Source organism: Sorex araneus, chromosome 3 (genome assembly GCF_027595985.1).
Source record: "Sorex araneus isolate mSorAra2 chromosome 3, mSorAra2.pri, whole genome shotgun sequence".
In the NCBI taxonomy this organism is placed as follows: domain Eukaryota; kingdom Metazoa; phylum Chordata; class Mammalia; order Eulipotyphla; family Soricidae; genus Sorex; species Sorex araneus.
Window position 1 is genome coordinate 179,010,778 of NC_073304.1, and position 19,808 is coordinate 179,030,585.

Genomic DNA, 19,808 nt, shown 5'->3' on the forward strand with positions numbered 1-19,808 from the left:
GGACGTGGTGCCCTAAACAGGGCGAAAGCAACCCCTTTCAGGGCAGCAACTTCCTGTGCTGCGGGCAGATGCGGTTTCCTCGAGGCGGCTACAGGATCAGTTCAGCTGGGAGTCAAATCAGTGCCCGGCTCCGAGCGGGTCATTCCTGGGCCTCTTCTCTAGGTTTAGAAGCCCGGGGGGGGGGGGGGCAGCGGGGAAGGGGAGGCCTGTATCACATCACCGCATCTGCGTCTGTGGTCCTGCGTCTGTGGTCCTGCATCCAATGTGACCTTTCCCCCCGGCAGCCCTGAGGCCTGCAAGGCCCAGGAAGGCCTTGGCCATGAAGCCACCACAGGGACAGACCAACAGCCGGTGCTCACATCTTAGCCCAAAGAAACATGCCTGAGCATGAGGAAGGAGCATGAGAGCCGGGGGCCAGCCTCGGGGGACGGGGGACTGACATGCCAGAGGTGCTCATTGGGGTCATTGCTGGAGCAAGGAAAGTACCTTAACCCTTTATTGTCTCTCTGGCCCCTGAGGTGGTTTTTGTTTTGGGGGTTGCCTCTGGTGGGGCTATTTTTAGCTTTGTGCTCAGGAAAGTGCTTGGATTTGGGGATTGGAACCAGGTGGGTCCACGCACACGCAAGGTAAGCATCTTACTGCCTGGAGTTTCTGGCCTTATTTTCCTGTTTAAAAAAAAAAAAAAAGGCCAGTGTGTGTGACTTTTGGCTCAGCCTGCCTGGCCTCTGCCTCCGTGTCCCTGCCTGGCAGCTCACCCCGCCCCCAGCTGGGTCCAACAGCACGGCAGAAGCACGGTGTGAAGCACGGATCCAATCCACGCGAAGTTCTGGTCCCTTTGAACCAGTCAGCAGAGAGACTGCTGAGAAGTCCTGTTGGAGCCGGAAAACACAGAGCCGTCAACATTCCCTCGTGTGCTGAGGAGACCTTAAGCCTGAGTCTCCGGATAGGCCCCGGATCTTATTTTAGCCACGGACAGATATAGTCTGATGGGGTTTGACCTGCATTTAAAAATAGCAGCACACCAACTCTTTTCAGTCCCTGTGGCGCATGTGTGAGGGCTGGCGCGCTGACACGGGTTCCCTCAGGCTCTGCTCATCTTGAAAGGAGCCAGGGGCTGGTCTTGTCCAGTGGGCCTTTCCCAGATGCTCTGTTGGTGTCATGAGTCCAAAGTCTTGAGATACCCGGAGTTCACCCATGAGAAAACAGTTCTTGAAGGCCTGACAGGGCAGGAACCACATTTTGGTGCCAGGCAGCGAGTTTATCGATTCATTCTTCTCCGTGGTTGGTGACATGGCTGGGGTGGGGGTGGGGGGAACACTTGGTCACAGTCCTCACACCCAGGTCCCCTGCAGGCTTGCATGTGCCACATGGGCTGCACAGGGGCTGGGGGGGAGGGGCGGGCACACAGAGCTGCCCCCAGCAGGCAGTAGTGTGATCTGAACTCACACGTTCCCTCCAAGCCCCGCTCTCTTCCCATCCTGTCTCCTTGTCTTCCTTCTCTTCTTTGGGTCCTGTCTGCTACTTCCGTCCCATGGCCAGCAGTGTGCCCGGGCTTGGTCCCTGGCAGGTGCTCCCCACACAGGGGTCCCCCAAAGTGATGGTGCCCCCTCAAAGACTTCGCTTTTCTTCTACAAACCTCTTTGTCTTTGTGGATGCAGCTCAGCCTCCTGAATGCAGAGGGCAGCGCCCCATCTATGGAGAAGTGAGAGGAGGCAGGCAGACAGATACACACACACACACACACACACACACACACACACACACACACACACACACACACACACGCTGGTGCCCAATCTCTGGAGAAGCGAATGGAGGCAGACATACACAGAGGCTCACGCCCCATCGCACACAGAGACACACACAGAAGCCAGTGGCTCATCTCTGGATAAGGGAATCGAAGGACACACACACAGACACTCACACCCCCACTGCAGTTTCTTGCAGATGGGAGCCCCTCAGTACTCCCACTTTGTGCTCTGTAACCCCCACACAGCCTTTGGCCTCTGAGTAGCTGCTCTTGATGGCCTCATAAAAATAAATTTCCCCACAGCTTTTCTCAAAGGTACATTTCACAATTAGCTATGTGCGCAGGCATGGACAGATAAAATCATTTCTGCTCTGCAGTGCTCTGTGCCAAGGCTGAAGGGTCTCATATGGTTTGGGAAGAATCCCGCTACCTTCAAGTTACCACAGTCACCACACCCGCCTTCGTTTGCCAAGCAGACGTGCAGCGGGTAGCCATTCTAGAGCATTTCTCTCATCTGTGTTCAGATGAGAGAAGTGGTGCAGTCCTTTGAGAAATTCAAACGGTGATTTGACGGCCTGCATGGTAAATAATTTCTTAGAATATCACAGTGTCGTGTGAAAGACCTTCACAGGCATCCCTGGCTCACTCAAGCCACAGACAGCGCACAGGGTGCCAACGAAACAGCCGTTCTCCGAGGTGGGCTGCCTTCTCTGAAGAGGTTTACTTTTCCCTGACAGACTCCTTTTTTCTTCTTGAATGCAAATCAGTCCTTCCGAATCTAGAGGCCAGGATAACTCTTCATGACAGAGACAGTCTGTCTCTCGCCGAGGCCAGATTTAGAGCTGGTCTGTGCAAATACACCACTCGAGAGACAGCTGGCCTTAGCCAGTTTTTTCTTCTCTGTAGAACCAGGGTGACAGCCCGTCCTGGTTGGGAACGTGTGAATGGAACGGAGTGGCTGACTGGGCAATCCACAGGAACCGTTCTTCTCTGGCCCCGAGGGTCGGGGTCTGTGCTGGGTTTGCTCCTTCTTGTTTCCCTGCATGTGCCGGGCACTCTGGAATTCGTGGAAGGGTCCGTCCTAACCACATCTGCGTGCTCCTTGTTGCTGCTTATTCTTACCCGCTCTCGTGTGTTCTTGCCCCTGGTAAAATCTCTGCTGCTGACCAATAGGGCAGGTCCTGGTTGCTCCTGGAGGCAGGGACCCCTGCACACTCTCTGCGGTCACTGTGAACTACTGCTCGGCTCATCTGCCTCCTGTTTTCTTTAGACTGCTTGGGAAAATTACCACAAACTTGTGACTGTCAAGCTAGACTATTAGCTCCCTGCCTGTTAAAGTATATGTGATCTGTGATAAAACGAACCCACAGTGTTAGAACCTAGCGGAATGCTATCTATCTGCCGTGGGCTGGGGCAGGGGAGAATCAAGTCACAAGAGCCGAAAGCCTCCATCAATCCTTGGCCTGGTGCCCGAAGTGAGGGGCTCTGTCCTCACCTTGTCCAAGCATGTCCCAACTCCAGGGAGGGCCTCACCTCGGTTTGAAGCATAGTAAACAGTTTCACGGTGCATCTGCTCCTGAGAGTGAGGCTGAGAGGCTCAGGCACCCACACAGGCACCCCACACCAGGAGACCCTCACTCGGCAGCAGTGCAAGTCTCTGAATACGAGGGCACAGGGACAGTCTATTGTGGGGAGACGAAGTACCAAGGGGCTCTGGAAGAACATTATCAGGTTGGGGCTGGAGCGATAGCACAGTGGGTAGGGTGTTTGCCTTGCACACGGCTGTCCTGGATTCAATTCCGAGGATCCCATATGATCCCCTAAGCATCGCCAGGAGTAATTCCTGAGTGTAAAGCCCGGAGTAACCCCTGTGCATCACTGGTGTGACTCAAAAAAAGTAAAAAAAAAAAAAAATTATCAGCAACTCCCAGAAGATCTTGTGATGAACCTTCTAGCCAATAGTAGAGGGGCTGGGCCAAAAACTTTCCGTATTGCCCAGGATTTGGAGAAAAACTCACAATCTTCAGCTACTTAGCACCTTATTATCTTGAATGAAGATGCTGTGGGATTTGTGTGGTTGTGTCAGGCAGAACACAGCTGTGGGCACAGACAGGCCTCGAAAATTTTGCTCTAATGACTGTAACAGAATAAGGATTTGGTCCCCGGTGGATTTTAGATCAAGTCGGTTAATCTTTCCAACTCTGGTCCTGATTTGGCCTGCCACTCCGTACACCCAGCCAATAACGTTTCTTTCCCAAGGCACTCTGAACTGGTGGTGAACACACATGCCCAGGATATGGTCTGCCTTTTGACTCGACAGCACATGGGCTCGGGCTGATCTGCAAATCCCTTTGGCCTAGAATACAGAAGAGCTCCATGTTCATGGTTTGCTAAAAGGCAACTAACTCTCATGTCTATGTTCTTCTCTGGCTACTGGCCTCCTGACTCCTTTCGTAGGGCTTGCGTCACCCAAGGGCGTCCTGTCTCGCTGCCCGTTTTCTAGTGCTCTGTGTCTTGTGCTCTGGAGAGGTTCCCCTGACTAAGAATCCAGGCCCTGGACACTCACAGGAAGCTCAGGTGGGGACATGCCTGGTGGTGGTACTTGGGGGATCACGTACCTATGACTGAACCCGGAAAGCAGGCACTCCGGAATGTTTGGCAAGCTCTCAAGCCCCTCTGGATTTTAACTTAAAACAAAAGAACAACAACAAAGACCCAAGCGCCAGATTAGTGACTTAAAGCCTTGCTTCTTTTTTTTTTTGCTTTTGTGCTGCTGGGATTAAGCCCAGGGCCTGGCACAAGTGAAGCCAGTGCTCTCCCAATGGGCCGTTTCAGGAACGTGGACTTTCAACAGAGCTGATGGTGGCTCTGGGACAAAACCCACCAGCACAGAAGCCTCCTACCAGCCCCCATATGATCACCGAGGCACTGGCTGGCTGAGGTTCTTTCTCTTCCACAGGGAAGCTTATCCCAGGTAGGCAATTTATCCAGTGAGGTAAAGGACTTTGACTTCAGGCACTGAGGTCAGGTTCTGTATCCAAACTCTATCTCACTCTCCAATATGTAGATGGACCTTCTTCTCGGCAGAGGTTGCTCTTCCCAAATGCAACCAACAACCTTCTTCAACACACTGCCGAAACTGATGACTGATGGACAGTCCAGTACAGGTGCAATGCTGGACTACACTGGACAACCGTGGTGAACCAAGGGAGACCCTGCTGGACTTCATACCACCCTGTCATGAGCAGGGTGAGGATAACAATCCCTCTTAAGCCCCACAAAATTAATGGTTTCACTACTGGGGGGGATAAAATCATCGCAAAGTTGGGGCTGGAGAGATAGTAAAGTGGGCAGGGTGTTTGTCTTGCATGCAGCTGACCCGGGTTCAATCCCCAGCATGCCATATGGTCCCCTGAGCACCGCAGGAGTGATTCCTGAATATAGAACCAGGAGTAAGCCCTCAGCATCACCAGGTATGGCCCGAAAACAAAATGATAGCAAAGCAGGAAATAATTTAAATGTGCTATACCACCATAGCAATGTGTCAGTAATTAAAGCGATTATGCATGAAAAGCCAGAGATTAATTTTCACGGACAATCAAATCTATATCTTATTTGAAATCCAAGATGTACACTTAAATTTGTGACTGAAACAGCCAAAAGTTTTCACTAACATAAGTGCTAGGTATGGGAGACCACAAATAAATATTCTGGAACGAAACAAAACAAAACAAAACAACTCAAGGTTAGTTTGTTTTCTGCGTCATACTTGGCTGTGGTCCGGGCTTATTCCAGGGCCTAAACTCCAGATTGATCCTGCTCATGCTTGAGTGACCATATGGGATGCTGGCGACCAAACCAAAGGGGGGCCCTGTCCTGTGCCCGGTTCTAGACGAGCTAGTTTGAAAGGCTGTGTCATGGTCTTTAGGTCCTTCTGTGCCAGTTACTTGGTGATGTCATTTAAGAATGAAAGAGACACCATGGATGGTGATGGTCTGTGTCAAGAGAACAGAATGTCAGTCCAGAGAACTGCATCTGCCAAACTAAAACTACTAGTTACAACTGTAAGCACCTTTTAATTTCCTTTTATTACTAGTCCTTGTCTCAGAAGAACACTAAGATGTCAAAAAAATGTTTTAGAATATCAGTTGTTAAAAACAACAAAGAAAGTTTAAAGAAAGAATATATTTGAACCACATAAACAAACAAAAAGGTATTACACAAGAAAAAAGTAATGTAACAATGTATGTCAGTACCTAACACCAGCATGCTCTTAAAGCTAACACAAAAAATAAAAAGGCAACATTGATACTGTATATATATCTGACAAGGGCGCATTAAAGAATCTAATATAAAACATTTAAAATGTGGAAAATACTTTTTTAGGATACAGAAAACAATGGTTAAGATAGGCACCCCCACAATACCTCTCCAAACAAGCTTGTGGAAGACCCATCTCCTCTGGCCACTCCCTTCTCGGTGGGGCTAAGCTACAAAACGCTCATCAGGGGCACTATCTCCGCTCCTGCACTGGGTTTCAACACTGTTCGGTATGAATCATGAATTGAACAACTGATAACTTATCTTTCGGTCTTTCTGCCAGGATTCTGGATAGAATGCATCTACTTAGTAGGAATACTTTCACCAGCAATATTAATTGCCTCAAAGTCCTTCCGTTCTTTTTTTAAAAGGCACTGTATTTAGAAAACAGTCATGACAATAGTGCTTTGGAGAATCTGAAACCCAGATCCCTGTGCTCCGTCATCCACCTCAAGCAAAGCTAAGAGGCCCTAACCGGAAAGAACACAAGTGTAAAAAGCTGATCAAATTAAAGGTTATAAAATTGGTTTATTTATGTAAAAGCAATTCAAGAATACCCAGTTAAAACCTTATTCCAATGCTACCCAATCCAACCAGAAGCAGTTAAAACACTTGGACATTAGGAACCCGAACATCAAACAAGGAAGAATGTATGGAGGCTTCGATTCCCACCGAGAGGGGAGGCGGCCCCAGGTCTTCTTCACACAGGGGACACCTCGAGGGCCATGTACGTGTCCGCCCACAGTCTGGCTGAGACACTGAGGCGGAATTGGGAAAATCCAAGTCAGGAGGAGATGAAGAATTCCATCTTCCTGTCTCGTGGGGGGTCTTGAAGTGATTGAAATTTTAGCAATGGTCTTTAATGATAGCAAGATGCAACCATGTCTGAATGGGGGGAAAGCTTCTAGAGTTCTCTACCAGGGTCCCACAGTAAGTCTTTCCACTCCTTCCCTGCCCCTTCCACTACCTAGAGTCACTTGTATGAGACAGACGTGAGTCATCATGGTTCGTGGCTCACTGGCAAGCTGCAGGCACTCCTTCCAAGTAGCTTGGATCTGCTCGTCAAAACCCAACATGCTGTGTCATTCACATACTCAATTGTGCATTCCACATAGAATTTCATTATTGCCAGGAAAAAAATGAAACAAACCAATGCATTTGAATAGTGGCCTCTCCCCCCAAGACTTAATTCAAGATTTAATCTTTCTACTGTTCGTAAAAAATAAAAACCTTAAAGTCAGTTATCATGATCAACCTATGAAATCATTACACATACACAGTGATAGCATTGTCTTGAGTACTGAAAACACTTAATAAAAATGTCTCATTTTCAACTTTTGCACTTCTCTAAGTTGAAGGGTCAAATACTTCAATTCTGCATTAAAAAACGAACAAAGAAACACTACCATCTTCCTAAGCAGAGGCTTTTCACAGAAGTTTTAGCCAGGAAAAGGTATGTCTGTTACAAACCCTTGAAAATAAGGGCTTATTCTAGAAACAATGAAAGACCCTTAATCATAGAGGTGGCTAGCTGGTGCCACTGTAATTCATAACCAAACATTACTTCATAGCTTATACTGAAGAGTTGATTCATGCTCATTTTGTTCCTTTAAAAAATACTCTTTGGAAACCATTATTATTCCTGTAGAAACATACTCTAGTTATATCTCTTCCTGTAAAAATAAACGTATAATCATGATTATCTCTATTTCTTTGCTAAATTCAACTATCAATATACATTTATTAATCTGATCACTTAACCAGCTAACTCAGACCTTAGAGTATTCTATATATTGCCCAGGGTCAATTCTCAGCATAGAGAAGTAGGAGCAAGTAAGAACAATCTTAAAGGCAATATCTCAGACTAGTCTTTAATGTCATTGTTATAAATGAGAACTCAAGAACTAGAATTTACTTCCAAAACTAAGGCAAAGGTAAGCTTCAAAAGCTAAAGCTAAAGAGAGGTAAAACCACTACATAAAGCTTACTTCTGCAAAAAAACATTACAAACCTACTCAGTGATTTCTCATCAAGACATTAGATCAAGGGAGCAACAAGGAGGAAAACAAAACCATTTCTTGTTTGCTTCTTTCCAATCAGATACTACTGTGTGTCCAGAGGGCATATAGTACTGCTCTGGGCACAAATCATTATAACATGTCCTTTTCACATTAAGCTACCTCAAACATTGCAGATTGCCACAACCAGATTTAAACTACTTGTGAGATATAAACTACTAATCATGTATTCTAAATGCATACATTCAAAGCTACCATTTTAAAATAAATGGAAAGTAGGGAAAACTAAAAAAAAAAAAAGATACATTCTGCTATCACACTAGCATAAACAATATAAGTGTGTGTGGGTATATATGGAGAGCAGATAATCAAGATTTAAATAAGATGGTTTAAAAAAAAAATCAGGATGTAGATTTTTAACCAAAGGATCTAAAATAATGTTCCAAGCTACAACTATGAACAGAGTCACTTACTATGATTATTTGCCTAGGCTCCGAGAAACAAAAATCAAAACAAGTCCAACCAAATCAAATGGAAACAAACCCACAGAAAACCCCAAAACCTATATGAGAGTATGTGGCAATAATTACTCTATTTCTATGGAAACTGTCTCATGCCTTATAAGCTCCTAAAATAAAATCATAGTCAACGTGTGACTTATGACAGCACGAGGTGGGGACACATGGGAGTGAAACAGTCCTCAGCCTCAGTTTCAGCTACTGCTTAGAGTCAGAATCAAGGACTTAATATCAGATACACCGTATTTGGCTGGTCAGACCAGTAAGCTGCGTTTTCCACTGGCTGAAGGCAGATGAAGAGAAAACTGAACAAACTCAATGCTGCCACGGGAAGCACGTGGCTTCTGGGTCTGAGTCTGTGGCTAAAGTGATATGCGACCACCTGGACGGGGCGAAAGGAACGGCACCATCGCCACACAGGCTCACTTCCCCTCGCCCCTCCAAACCAACAGTAGTTAAAATAGCAAAAGAAACCAAAAAAAAAAAATAATAATAATAAAGTGATTTTTTTTTTTGATTCTTTCGAGCCAACTATGAAAGAGGTCAGCAATATATTAACAGCAGCAATGGACAAGGAAGAGCAAAGTAGTGGATGAAAGAATCTTGCTGGACGTTTGTTCATCTTCTTCTGTACTGAGCCCAAATAGTGTGTGTGACTGGCTATCGGGGAACTTCAGGCATTCGGGTCATGTTTCCTCTGACCCTGCACAGACTTGGGACACAGTCTGCCCGGTGCCCTACAACCAGGTGAGAAAGCTTTCCTTGTCGAGCTTGGTGGCGGCCAGCACGGACTCCATGTCATTGAGGATGTCGGAGCTGAGTGCCTCCTGCAGACTGGGCATCAGCTCCTCCCCTTCCAGGCTCATGCCATCTCCCTCCAGCGTGCCAAGGTCCACGTTTGTCCCGGGAATGCCTTCCAGGTAGTCTGGGAAGCGGTTCTGCTGTGAGGGCAGGGTGCTTTGGTTGATAGTGTCACCTAGAGGGAACAGAGGGAGACAGTCAGGCCCCCTGAAAGGCTGCCCCAGGGCTCTGCTGGGTAGCGGGCAGAGGAGGGACATGGCCCTGCAGACGGCCTCCAGCCTAAGGCTCAGAGTTTATTTTAGCACAACCACCCACAAATAATACCAAGCTTACAGAAACTTTTTTTTTTTTATCTCATTGACTTATCATTGGTTTACAATACCAAGTTTACTTTTGCTTCAACATTGTTCAGATACCAAGCGACAGCCCCGCAGAGGACCTTGGGGGTGGGGTGAGCACAGACCCCTTGGCAATGCATAAACTGCAAGGGGAAAGCAGCAGCATAGCCTGTAACAGCACCACTGCCCTCCCCACATGCGTCTCCACAATGAGACGCAGTGATGCCCTCAGCCTGGCTGCACTCCGGGGACGCTGAGCAGCAAGGACTGCATCTAGCCCATCCCCTCTTGGAGGGTCTTTACCCCTGACAGCAAAATAGCCTCCCAGAACTGCCTGAATGAACCAACCTTGCTGGCTTTGGTTTTCAGGTTTCTCAAGTAGACCTAGTCATACAGAACTGCAGAGCACTTGCCTGGCATGCGGCCCACCTGATTTTGATCCCAGGCCCCTCATACAACCACCTGAGCACTGCCAGGATCGAGTCCTGAGCTCAGAGTAAGGAGTAAGCCCTGAGCCCCACCGTGAGTGGCCAAATGCAACAAAACGACAACATTAAAATCAACACTCCTTAAAGCTTCAATAGAATATGCTTCTGGGGGTAAAGAACATAAAGTTCACTGGGAACAGGATGCTGTGTATGAGTGTAAGTCTCCCAAGGTCATCTAAGATTTAGATAAACAGAGGGGATAGCGAGGATTTGCAGGCACAGGAGACTTGCCAGATAGCATCCGGATTATCTATTAGAGAACTAGTGGGAGAGCTGGTCTGTTTCCCTGTTAATTCATGCCCTCAGAGGTGCCAGCACAATCAGTAGTCACCAGGGGAGCCACAGGACAGAGGTTCTGGAGCCTTCTCCCACTGCTGTGGGGCAGGCGGGCAGGAGCCCTGCAGCTGAGTTAACAGAGAGGGTGAAACCACCACTGAGTCTTTCTCAGATGGTTTTCCTTGTCCTGCAACATCTAAGTTGACCCAAAAATCCTCAGCCTCGGTTTCAGCTACTACTTAGATTCAGCATTAAGGACTTAATATCAGATACACCATATTTGGCTGGGCAGACCAGTAAGCTGCAGAAATCTCTGCACAAAATCAGAGCACAAGCTTCTAGCAGGCTCCTAACAAGCCCTCACTCACCTTGCCAATGAACTCAGTACTGGATTTATTCGGGGAGATGGGGTGGAGAGAGGTGGTCAGCCATAACCTCCGCAGCACCCAGGGGTGCTGACAGGGACCGAACCTGAGCCGGCCACATGCACGGAAACTGCCTTACCTGCCAGACTATCTCTTTAGTCCCGACTCAGGTGTTTTAAAGGCTAAACTAGGCCACACTATAAATGGACTTCAAACAGTGCAAAGTTGGCTCTACTGGGGGGCCGGTTTAAACTGCCCACGAAACAGGCTTGTTCTGAGTTTAAGTTATCCGGATTTTAACAGTTTTCTTCTGAATAACTCTTTGCTCACAACAGTTTGTTACACCTGGAGACAAGCATGTGAGGAAAGGGCAGGTATGGAAGAGGGACCCAAAACACCGACCTGTGTCCATCTCGTCCACACTGTCCAGGAAGTCGTCCGGGGTGCGTGGGACGCTGTAGCTGCTCATGCTCAGCCCGCTGTCTGTACTTTCGTCTCGAGAGTGGTAGGTGCCACTGCAAAGGACCATCGCAGAACACAGTCAGAGGGTGGCTGAGGAGCCGAGGCTTCTCCAGGGGATTCGGCTCTGTGCCCTCAGCACCTCTGGCCCTGGCCGGAAGTGTCGGTCCCACACACAAGTGAGTCCTGCCTGAGGCTGGCCATACTAAGGAGCCCAGAGCTCTCCCGAGGGTCTGGAGAGAGGCTGTTGACTGCCTGGGGACTAAATTCTCAGGAATACCATTGGACTGGGGGTGCACACAGCTCCCTGCTGAGGTGTCAGTTCACCAAGGGCCTGGGGGAAGATAAACCCAGGTGGGGGCTGGGACGGGCCACGCCAGCAGGCAACAGATCAGCCAAGGAAAAGCCAGCACCCCCATGAAGTAGCAGAGCTCCTTTTTGGACTGGGCCTGTCAGAGGAAGCTCCGTGATTAGAGCTCCTGCAGGCTGGACAGCTGGAAGGTTCCAGCGGGGCCCACGCACCTCAGCACTGAGGAAGAAAAAAATTAAATAACAAAAAGTGACAAGCCACATATGGTGAGTGAAACAGGAGCCACAGGGTCCGAGCAACAGCACAGCAGTGAGGGCATCTGCCTTGCACACGGCCACCCCGGGTTCGACCCCCGGCATCCCATAAGGCCCCCTGAGCCCCGCCAGGAGGGGTTCCTGAGTGCAGTCAGGAGTAAACCTGGAGCATTGCTGGGTGTGACCCCAAAACAAACAACCAAAAATACCCTAAACATGAACCAAGACAGATTTTTTTTTTAACTTAGGCTAAATAAAAACTTTCCCAGATTTCCAAAGGAGTTCAGCAAATATTGTCAGAACATAACCGTCAGAAGCAGAACTTTCCTCAGAACACATGTAACCAGCTGGCACTAGCTTCAAAACCTGGGGTTCTAGTAGGTATACAAAATCTTACGGCGAAATGTGCAGTCAGGGCCAACGCCATCCTAACGGAGGCTGAGCATCCCACAGGTGCCAACTTTCCCATTGGCACACACCCTCACCCAGTTGTGGGGCTTACACAAAACTGAAGCACAAGACAAAGACCAAGTTTTAAAAATACCTGGAGCAAAGCGGTCCAAGGCCGAGTGTCCCCACCCTCCTCCTAAACTACTCACTGCCTCTGTCAGGCCCTCCCTCGGCCTTCCATACAGCGACTACGGGGCAACTCTGACGATTCCGTTGCACACTAACTAAAAATAATACAGGCTGGCCTCTGGCCCTTGGCCTACGGTGCAGCTGCTTTGGGGAAGGGCTCTGGATGCGGCCAGTGTTCCTGCGCCTGCTTTGACTAGGAAGACCCTGGGCCCGCACCCCTCACTCCATCCCAGCCACAGACAGGCTGGTTTATACAGCCGCACCACCTTCCCTCTGAGCCCCAGGGCAAGACAGGCATCGCTGGGGGCCAAGTTTCAGGGGGGGTCACTTCCATGGCAAGCAACTGCTCCTGGCAAGAGTATCCACACAGCCCACGCCCCTGTTCAATGCCCAAGCATCCTGGCTGGGGGTAGCACCTCGGCACCATGTGCTCTGGGAGGGGGGGTTCCAGGAAGCCCCTGGGACAGGCAGACTCAGGAGAGCCGCCAGACTGGAGGCACCCAGATGGTACATCAGCCGTCCCCATGTTCACCAGGAGAGAGAAGATCAAAGGGCAGCTTGGCCCCCCTGCCAGTGCCAGGGGCCGGAGGGACAAGCAGCAAAAGGGCCAGTGAATGGGCTTCGCCCTGGCACCAGAAGGTCTGCCAACAGCACCAGGTGCCATCCCCGCCAACCCCACGGGTTAGGAGGAGCTCCTGAGCACTGCCTGGTATGGCCCAACACCCTCCCACAGTCCCCCAAAGCTGAGAATCTTCACAAATTCTCAAGGAATATGCAATATATCCATTTTTCTTCTTTTGTTTTTGTGGGGGAGAGGGCACATCTGGTGGTGCTCAGGGCTCCTGGCAGGCTCTGGGACCATATGGGGTGCCAGAGATGGAACCCAGGTTGGCCCTGTGCGAGGTAAGCACCCTGCCCACTGTACTATCGCTCTGTCCCTGATATTTCCACTTTTCTAAGTCATTCAATAGTCCAACTGTCCCATAAGCCCCCTATTCATCGTTGGATCAATAATACAGGCACTAAATTTAAACTCTGAAATCCCCCCGCCTTGGGGAAGTGGGGGTTACATGGCCATGTTTTTCTAAATAACCTCAGCTTAATTTCAGAACTATGACCTTACATGTACACAAACTCAATTTTTGACAGAGGCCACAGGAAACACCAGGATAAAATACATCACTACATTCGGGGGGCTTTCTGGAACCTGGGCACCAACAGGTGGCCAGCAGAGCTAGCAGTGGGCGGCGGGTGGGACGGAAGTGCCACTGGACACAGCAGGGCGGGAGGGTGGCCTTCTGCCAGCGCCCCGAGCTCTTCCACTCAGTTGGCGGCGATTTAAAGGCGAGCAATGGTAGCTCCCCTAAGCCAAAAGAAATTTAAATTTCATTCTTTTCTCTTTGGGGGTCACACCTGGCAGTGTTTGGGGGCTGGTGCTGAGGAGGAGGAACTGTGTGGTGTAAGGGGCAAATGTGTGTGACGGGCCTTCCACACACCAGTCAAAGGCTGTCTCTGAAGACCGGTATCATCTTTACAGCGTGGTGCTTCTGAGTGCACTGTGGGGCTGGGGAGAGCTCGAGAGAGGAAAAAAAAAGTGCCTGCCTTGCAGGCCGTCAACCCTGGACGAAGGAAGGAAGAGCACGAGAGAAAGAAAGGCGGGCATTGTTAGTCAAAGATGAAAAAGCAGAAGCCAAAGGAGCAGGAGGTTTTCATTCGTATTTAAAAATTCTGAAACACCATATTTTATGATATACAAAACGGTGTTCTGGACAAAGCACACGGCCTGTTTCAGCCTGCTCACTTCTCGGCATTGCGTTTTATCTATAATCACATTTTTGCCATCTGCCTGAAACCCAAGATTTGTGGTAACTCACTAAAATGCATCCTTATACCATGTTATTTTCAAATACTGCCTGTACGAGCGCATTTAGGGGAAAGAGGCAAGCCTTCTGCTTTATCTGCACAAACTCTTGCCCGAAGAACACAGGGCCTGCTGGGGCCCCTGTTGGGAAACTGCTCGGGTAAAACAGCACGGTGGAAAATCCCCCCGAGTGATCTCTCCACTGCAATCCCGAGGTGGGTACGATGCAGCTCACTTGCCCTCCCAGAAAAGGCATTCACATGTTCCTTCACATCCTGTAATTCTAAGGAACTGTTAGTCAACACGAGACTGCACAGGATCCCTTCCACAAGTCTGGACAGCTTGCTTCCCCTCACGGGAGCCGGCTTTTAATCCTCCGCTTCTATTGTACCTGCCAGTTATGGGGAGACTTGTTTACAGCTCTGCGTTGGGGGCCACACAGATGTTCAGACAGCTTATTACAGGTACAAAGCAGAATGATCTCCAGGCTAAGATCCTCTCCAGATACCGGCCAGGAGCAATTTTTACCAACCTGTTCAAAAAGGGGTCTGAGCTATTGGTCGTCATTGTTCTCAACTCTTGAGCCATCCCTGGAGATGATCCCGGATTCTGGGTCCCTCCGTCCTGCTCCAGTGCTGGTAACTGGCTACGGAGAGCTAATTCCTAGGGGGAAAAGAAACGATCAGTCCAGGCATTGAAAAGTGTGTGAAGTTTAAAATACCGTCATCAGGATAACCAGGAACATATAAATTTGAAGCACTAAGATATCTTTTAAACTTAATAACTTTCTGAGTCAGAAATACCCAGGCATTTCTAAGTGGCTGGGGAAGTTTCAGGTCATTGAAAAGAGAACCCAGTGAACTGAATCTGTGTGACGGGCTCTTGCTAAACCGGCAATCACATCGACTTCACCCTCAGGTCATTTCCCTGACTCTGAGAGACGCTTCCAAACCCCTCCTTTATGCAGGACAGTAAGTCTATCCCGAGCACAGAACTCCTCCTTAAGCGGTTTTGCATTGTGACTGTTGTTTCGGTTGAGGGGTGCCATGGTCTGGGGAGGCCACGCTGGGAGGGGTCCATGCATGCGGGTGCTCAAGCCGTTTGCGCTGAGGACTCCATCTGGGCCCCCTGCACGGCAGACGTGCACCCCTGCCTTCCCTAGCACCCACTCACTCCCTAGCAGTTTATTTTTTCTCACCAACCCGAACATGTTTCTGTATCTTCAGCACCCACAAATGAAACCCAGTAGGAAGATTAATATTCGGTCATTTGTTCTGAACACCAACACCGATGCCCCTGTGGTTATGCACCTACAAAGTATCTCGTTCTGACGCAGCTTTCGCTCTCGGACCACAGACACCCTGCTCTGCTGTTCCATGTGCTTGTTCATCTGCTGTTCCATGTGCTGTCTGTTGTATGCTATTCCATGTGCTGTTCTGTGTGCTGTTTTCTCCCTCGGGTCAACCACTCACACCTCATTACTAGCCCAGTCCCCTGCCACCGGCTCTGCGACTGCAGATGGCAGCTTCCTTTCCTCAGCCTTTGGCCACGGGTGACTGAGGATTCTGCCTGCCTGTGCCCTCTCACGCCAATGGGGTCTCCCAAGAAATGCCTCCTGGGTATACTCCCTTCAACTCAGATGGCCCAACCAGAGGAGTCTGGAAGAAAACATGTAAGCCTGGAAGGAGAGACACAGAATGGCTGAGGGCCTGACTCAGTGCAGTTGGCCCCCGTTCAACCCGCTGCTGGCCCCATGTAGTACGTTCTTTAATTAGGACTGCAGGGAGCAAAGTATTTATTATGCCTTTGAATTTTCATCAGTAGGACACACTTTCACACCACACAGTAGTTGCTGCAAATAAAAGATTGTATGCTCACTACTATTTTACTATTATTTTGGTTTATATCACTGGCTCTGAACTTAGGAATCATTCCTGGTGGTGCTTGGGGGACCATATGGGATATCAGGGATCGAACCCAGGCTGGCAGTGTGCAAGGCAAGTGCTTGATGTACTATTGCTCCAGCCCCACAACAGAAACTTAATAAGTAAAAATAGAGGCTCTTGAGTGAACCAAGGGTTTTGTGATAAAGCTGTGGGTATTTTAAAATATGCGGAAAATGGTCTACTATCTTAAAAAGTGCCTAATTTGCTTTCTATCAAAGAAGGCACTGAATAAACTGGCTATAATTTTCATATCTTTTCCTGACATTTCATTTAACCTTTCCGATAAAATTCCTACTTTTCTTAAATTGTTTTACAAGGCTAAAGTTGAGTTTCATGCGCAGACTCTTCACATTCCTATTATTTGTTCCTGTTACAGTTTGACTGTTCCAGGTGGTCAAAATGTTTAGCTTTTGCTTTCTCTAGAACTGAATTTCTACTTTCAGCACTTGCAGAGCTAACAGCCCACAACTTCACAAGAAAGGTAATATGGAAATACGCTGAGAGCACCATGCACTGCAGCAATGTCCAAGGCGTGCGGGGAACACACTTCTTGTCAAACCCGTGTCTGAGCCGTAATGAAGAGTGAGGAGTCCATAAACCCACAAAGATGTGGTTTGCAATTACTGGCCCGTGAACTGGAGCTGGCTCAGGTGTCCCAAGGCTGAAAATTATGGATCTAAGTGGTACTGATCTAAGCATTAGGGGGCGGAAACGGCACTTCACTGCTTGTGGGGTGGGGGGAGTTAGCATTACTAACGAAGTGGGGAAGAATATATGATGAAAACATAAGAAGTGTGGTATGGTCAAGATACAAATAATATCCACACAGGTTACGGACACCACAGCCCATGTATGATCAGCATACTTTTAAAGCTTTCGTTACAACAAACAATCCAGGGCAATGCCTAAGTGTTTACTCCATTGTTTTACTGGAGTATGCTGATGCATAATTAAATACAAGTGGAAGTAAACTCTACGTATCCAAAAGGGGACTTTCACAGCTCAGTAAATACTATATACTAAAACCAAAACTGCTTCCAGAATTTAAAAGTGGACCCCCCTCTCCCCAGGACAGTAATTCTTATGTTAATGTTTCTATATACTGTGAACATATTTAATTTCACTAAATAAGAAGAGTGAGAAATGTTGCTTTGCTATGTTTTGAAGTGTCAAGGATCAAAACATAGGGCCACACTAATGTGAAATCAGTGCTTAACTAATAAGCACCCATTCTGGCACCTTGCTCTATTTTAAAGAAATGTCAAACTGGACACACACACACACACACACACACACACACACACACACACACACACACACACACACACACACACACACACACACACACACACACACGAAATAGGCCAGACTTTCCCCCTCTTTAGCATGTGACTTTGGAGTTCAATTGAATATGGAAATATCAACCTTGATTTCCCACAGAAATGCAACCATGTGCGTATACACAGAGACCGCCTTAAGAGGGTTTCAAAAGACAGTTTTAAGACGTGATGTGGAAATTTCAGACGTGTCGATCAAGTGTGGTTCTGGAAGGGAGACATGGGGCCAGAGCTAAGGGAAAGTGCCCTCCCATGGCAGCTCTGCAGCTGGCCAGAAGCGCGTCACCCCACGTGTCCACTGCGGCTTCAGCTCGGGAATTCCTTGCATTCTTAGCCAAGGACTGTAAGTGCGAAAAATTTATGATTCTTAGAAGCAAAACACTAAAAACTTGCTTCAGAGCTGTAGAAGCCATTTGCTAGTGACTTCAGAGAAAAATAATTGTTTATTAATAAAGTTGAAAATGAAGTTAGGTAATCTAAATTTTAAAATTAAAATCTACATTCCACATAAATGCTCCATTATACTACCTTAAAAAACAACAACAACAACAACAACTCCTGTACATGCAACCGATACCTAAACGGAACAACTAATCCATGGCAGTATTTATTGTAGCACACTTATTCTTTTTTTTTTTTTGGGTCACACCCGGCAATGCACAGGGGTTACTCCTGGCTCTGCACTCAGGAATTACTCCTGGTGGTGCTCAGGGGACCATATGGGATGCTGGGAATTGAACCCGGGTTGGCTGCGTGCAAGGCAAACTCCCTACCCGCTGTGCTATTGCTTCAGCCCCTATTGTAGCACACTTTGCATACTGCACACTGCTTTGTAACTGGACAGTCTGCAGAGCTGTTTTAAAAATAAGCCTGGTGCCTGGAGAAACAGGACAGTGATTAGGGCACTTGCCTTGCATGTAATCAGTCTGGTTCATCCCTCACACCGCAGGTGGTATCCCGAGCACTACCAGGAGTGATTCGTGGGCACTCCTAAGCTGCGCCAGGTGTGTCTTGGGCGCTAGAGAGACAGCTCGTGGACTGTGCTAGTATGCGGGGGCCTGTGTGCAACCCCTGGCGATCCGAATGGTGTCCCAAGTACTTCCCTGAACGACAGCCCAACCCATGAGGCTTCTTCCCCGAACACCATAGGGGATGGGGCTGGGGGGGCAACGGTCAGTCTTGGAGACACCACTGGATAGCCGACACAACCAGAGTTTCAATTCAGAAAAAACTCATGTGAAACATTTATATCTATCTCAAATGAGTTTCTCCCAAACACAAGCCTAAAATTAGAATAGGAGTTAAAAATAGAAGTTTGTCAAGCTACTTTTCCCCCCCAAAGGTAGTTAGACTAGTTTGAAACTTTCAAAAGGGGAGACGTACGCAATTTATAGGAAATCCAGCCAAAATTTAACCATGCTTCTGTATTTCAAAGGTCAAATAGTTCCTTCAGAGCATGACATTTTCTAAACGAAGCACATATTTTTAGCTCACTTTCCTCTGTAATAATACAAAAATGTGGTGGCTTTTCCCATCGCGCTTGTAAATCTTCGCTAATCTTGGCTGCATCTGCGGGCAGAGCAGTACTGCAAAGTGCAGTGAAGGGCCCAGAGGAAACCAGGAGTCGGCCTGCTCTACAGAGTGACTTTCCTGGCCTCGGGATCTGGCCTCCTTCTCATTTAAGTAGCATCATCGTTTTCCGGAGGTTAAAAAAAAGACACTTGAATAAAACACCTATTTTGCAGCTTCCGTATTCTGGTCCCACGTAAAATTGATGCTTTGGTTCACAATCATTTAGAAAAGGGGAAAAAGCAGTACAGTTAGTCTGGAAACATTCTGAACATCCCGAGGCTATTAAATTCTCAGGGTACACAAGAAAAATGAAAGCATATGTCTACACGCAGTCAAAATTTAGAAACCAGTCAAATGGCCATCAAGAGGTCAAGAGTTTAGCAACTGCAGTATGCCTGGAATGGAATACTAGCTAGCAAAAGAAATGAACTAAATATACAACCTGAATGAATAATGAAACCATTCTAAGTGAAAAAGTTGGGATTCCATTTACAGAAAATTCCACACTGTAATGTAACTTTTTTTCCCCCCTGGGGGGGGGGGGAGTACTGAGTCAGGCCTGGTGGTGTCTGTGGCTACTCCTGGCAGAGCTCAGGGATCAGACCAATGCCGTGTG

At 48.1% G+C, this 19,808-nt stretch overlaps 1 protein-coding gene across 8 annotated transcripts in view; it reads right to left on the bottom strand.

Moving 5' to 3' along the window:
- Positions 1 to 5,915: 5,915 nt before the first annotated feature.
- The window catches only part of YAP1 (Yes1 associated transcriptional regulator), a 94,703-nt gene continuing 80,810 nt past the window's right edge, over positions 5,916 to 19,808 (bottom strand). For all 8 annotated transcript variants that reach the window (XM_055130946.1, XM_055130941.1, XM_055130944.1 and 5 more), the window contains 3 exons: positions 14,870 to 15,000; positions 11,277 to 11,389; positions 5,916 to 9,582 (listed from right to left, as the gene is read on the bottom strand). In XM_055130946.1, the coding sequence (XP_054986921.1) occupies positions 9,344 to 9,582; positions 11,277 to 11,389; positions 14,870 to 15,000 (483 nt within the window). In that variant the 3' untranslated portion in view covers positions 5,916 to 9,343. The remainder of the gene's footprint in view (positions 9,583 to 11,276; positions 11,390 to 14,869; positions 15,001 to 19,808) is intronic.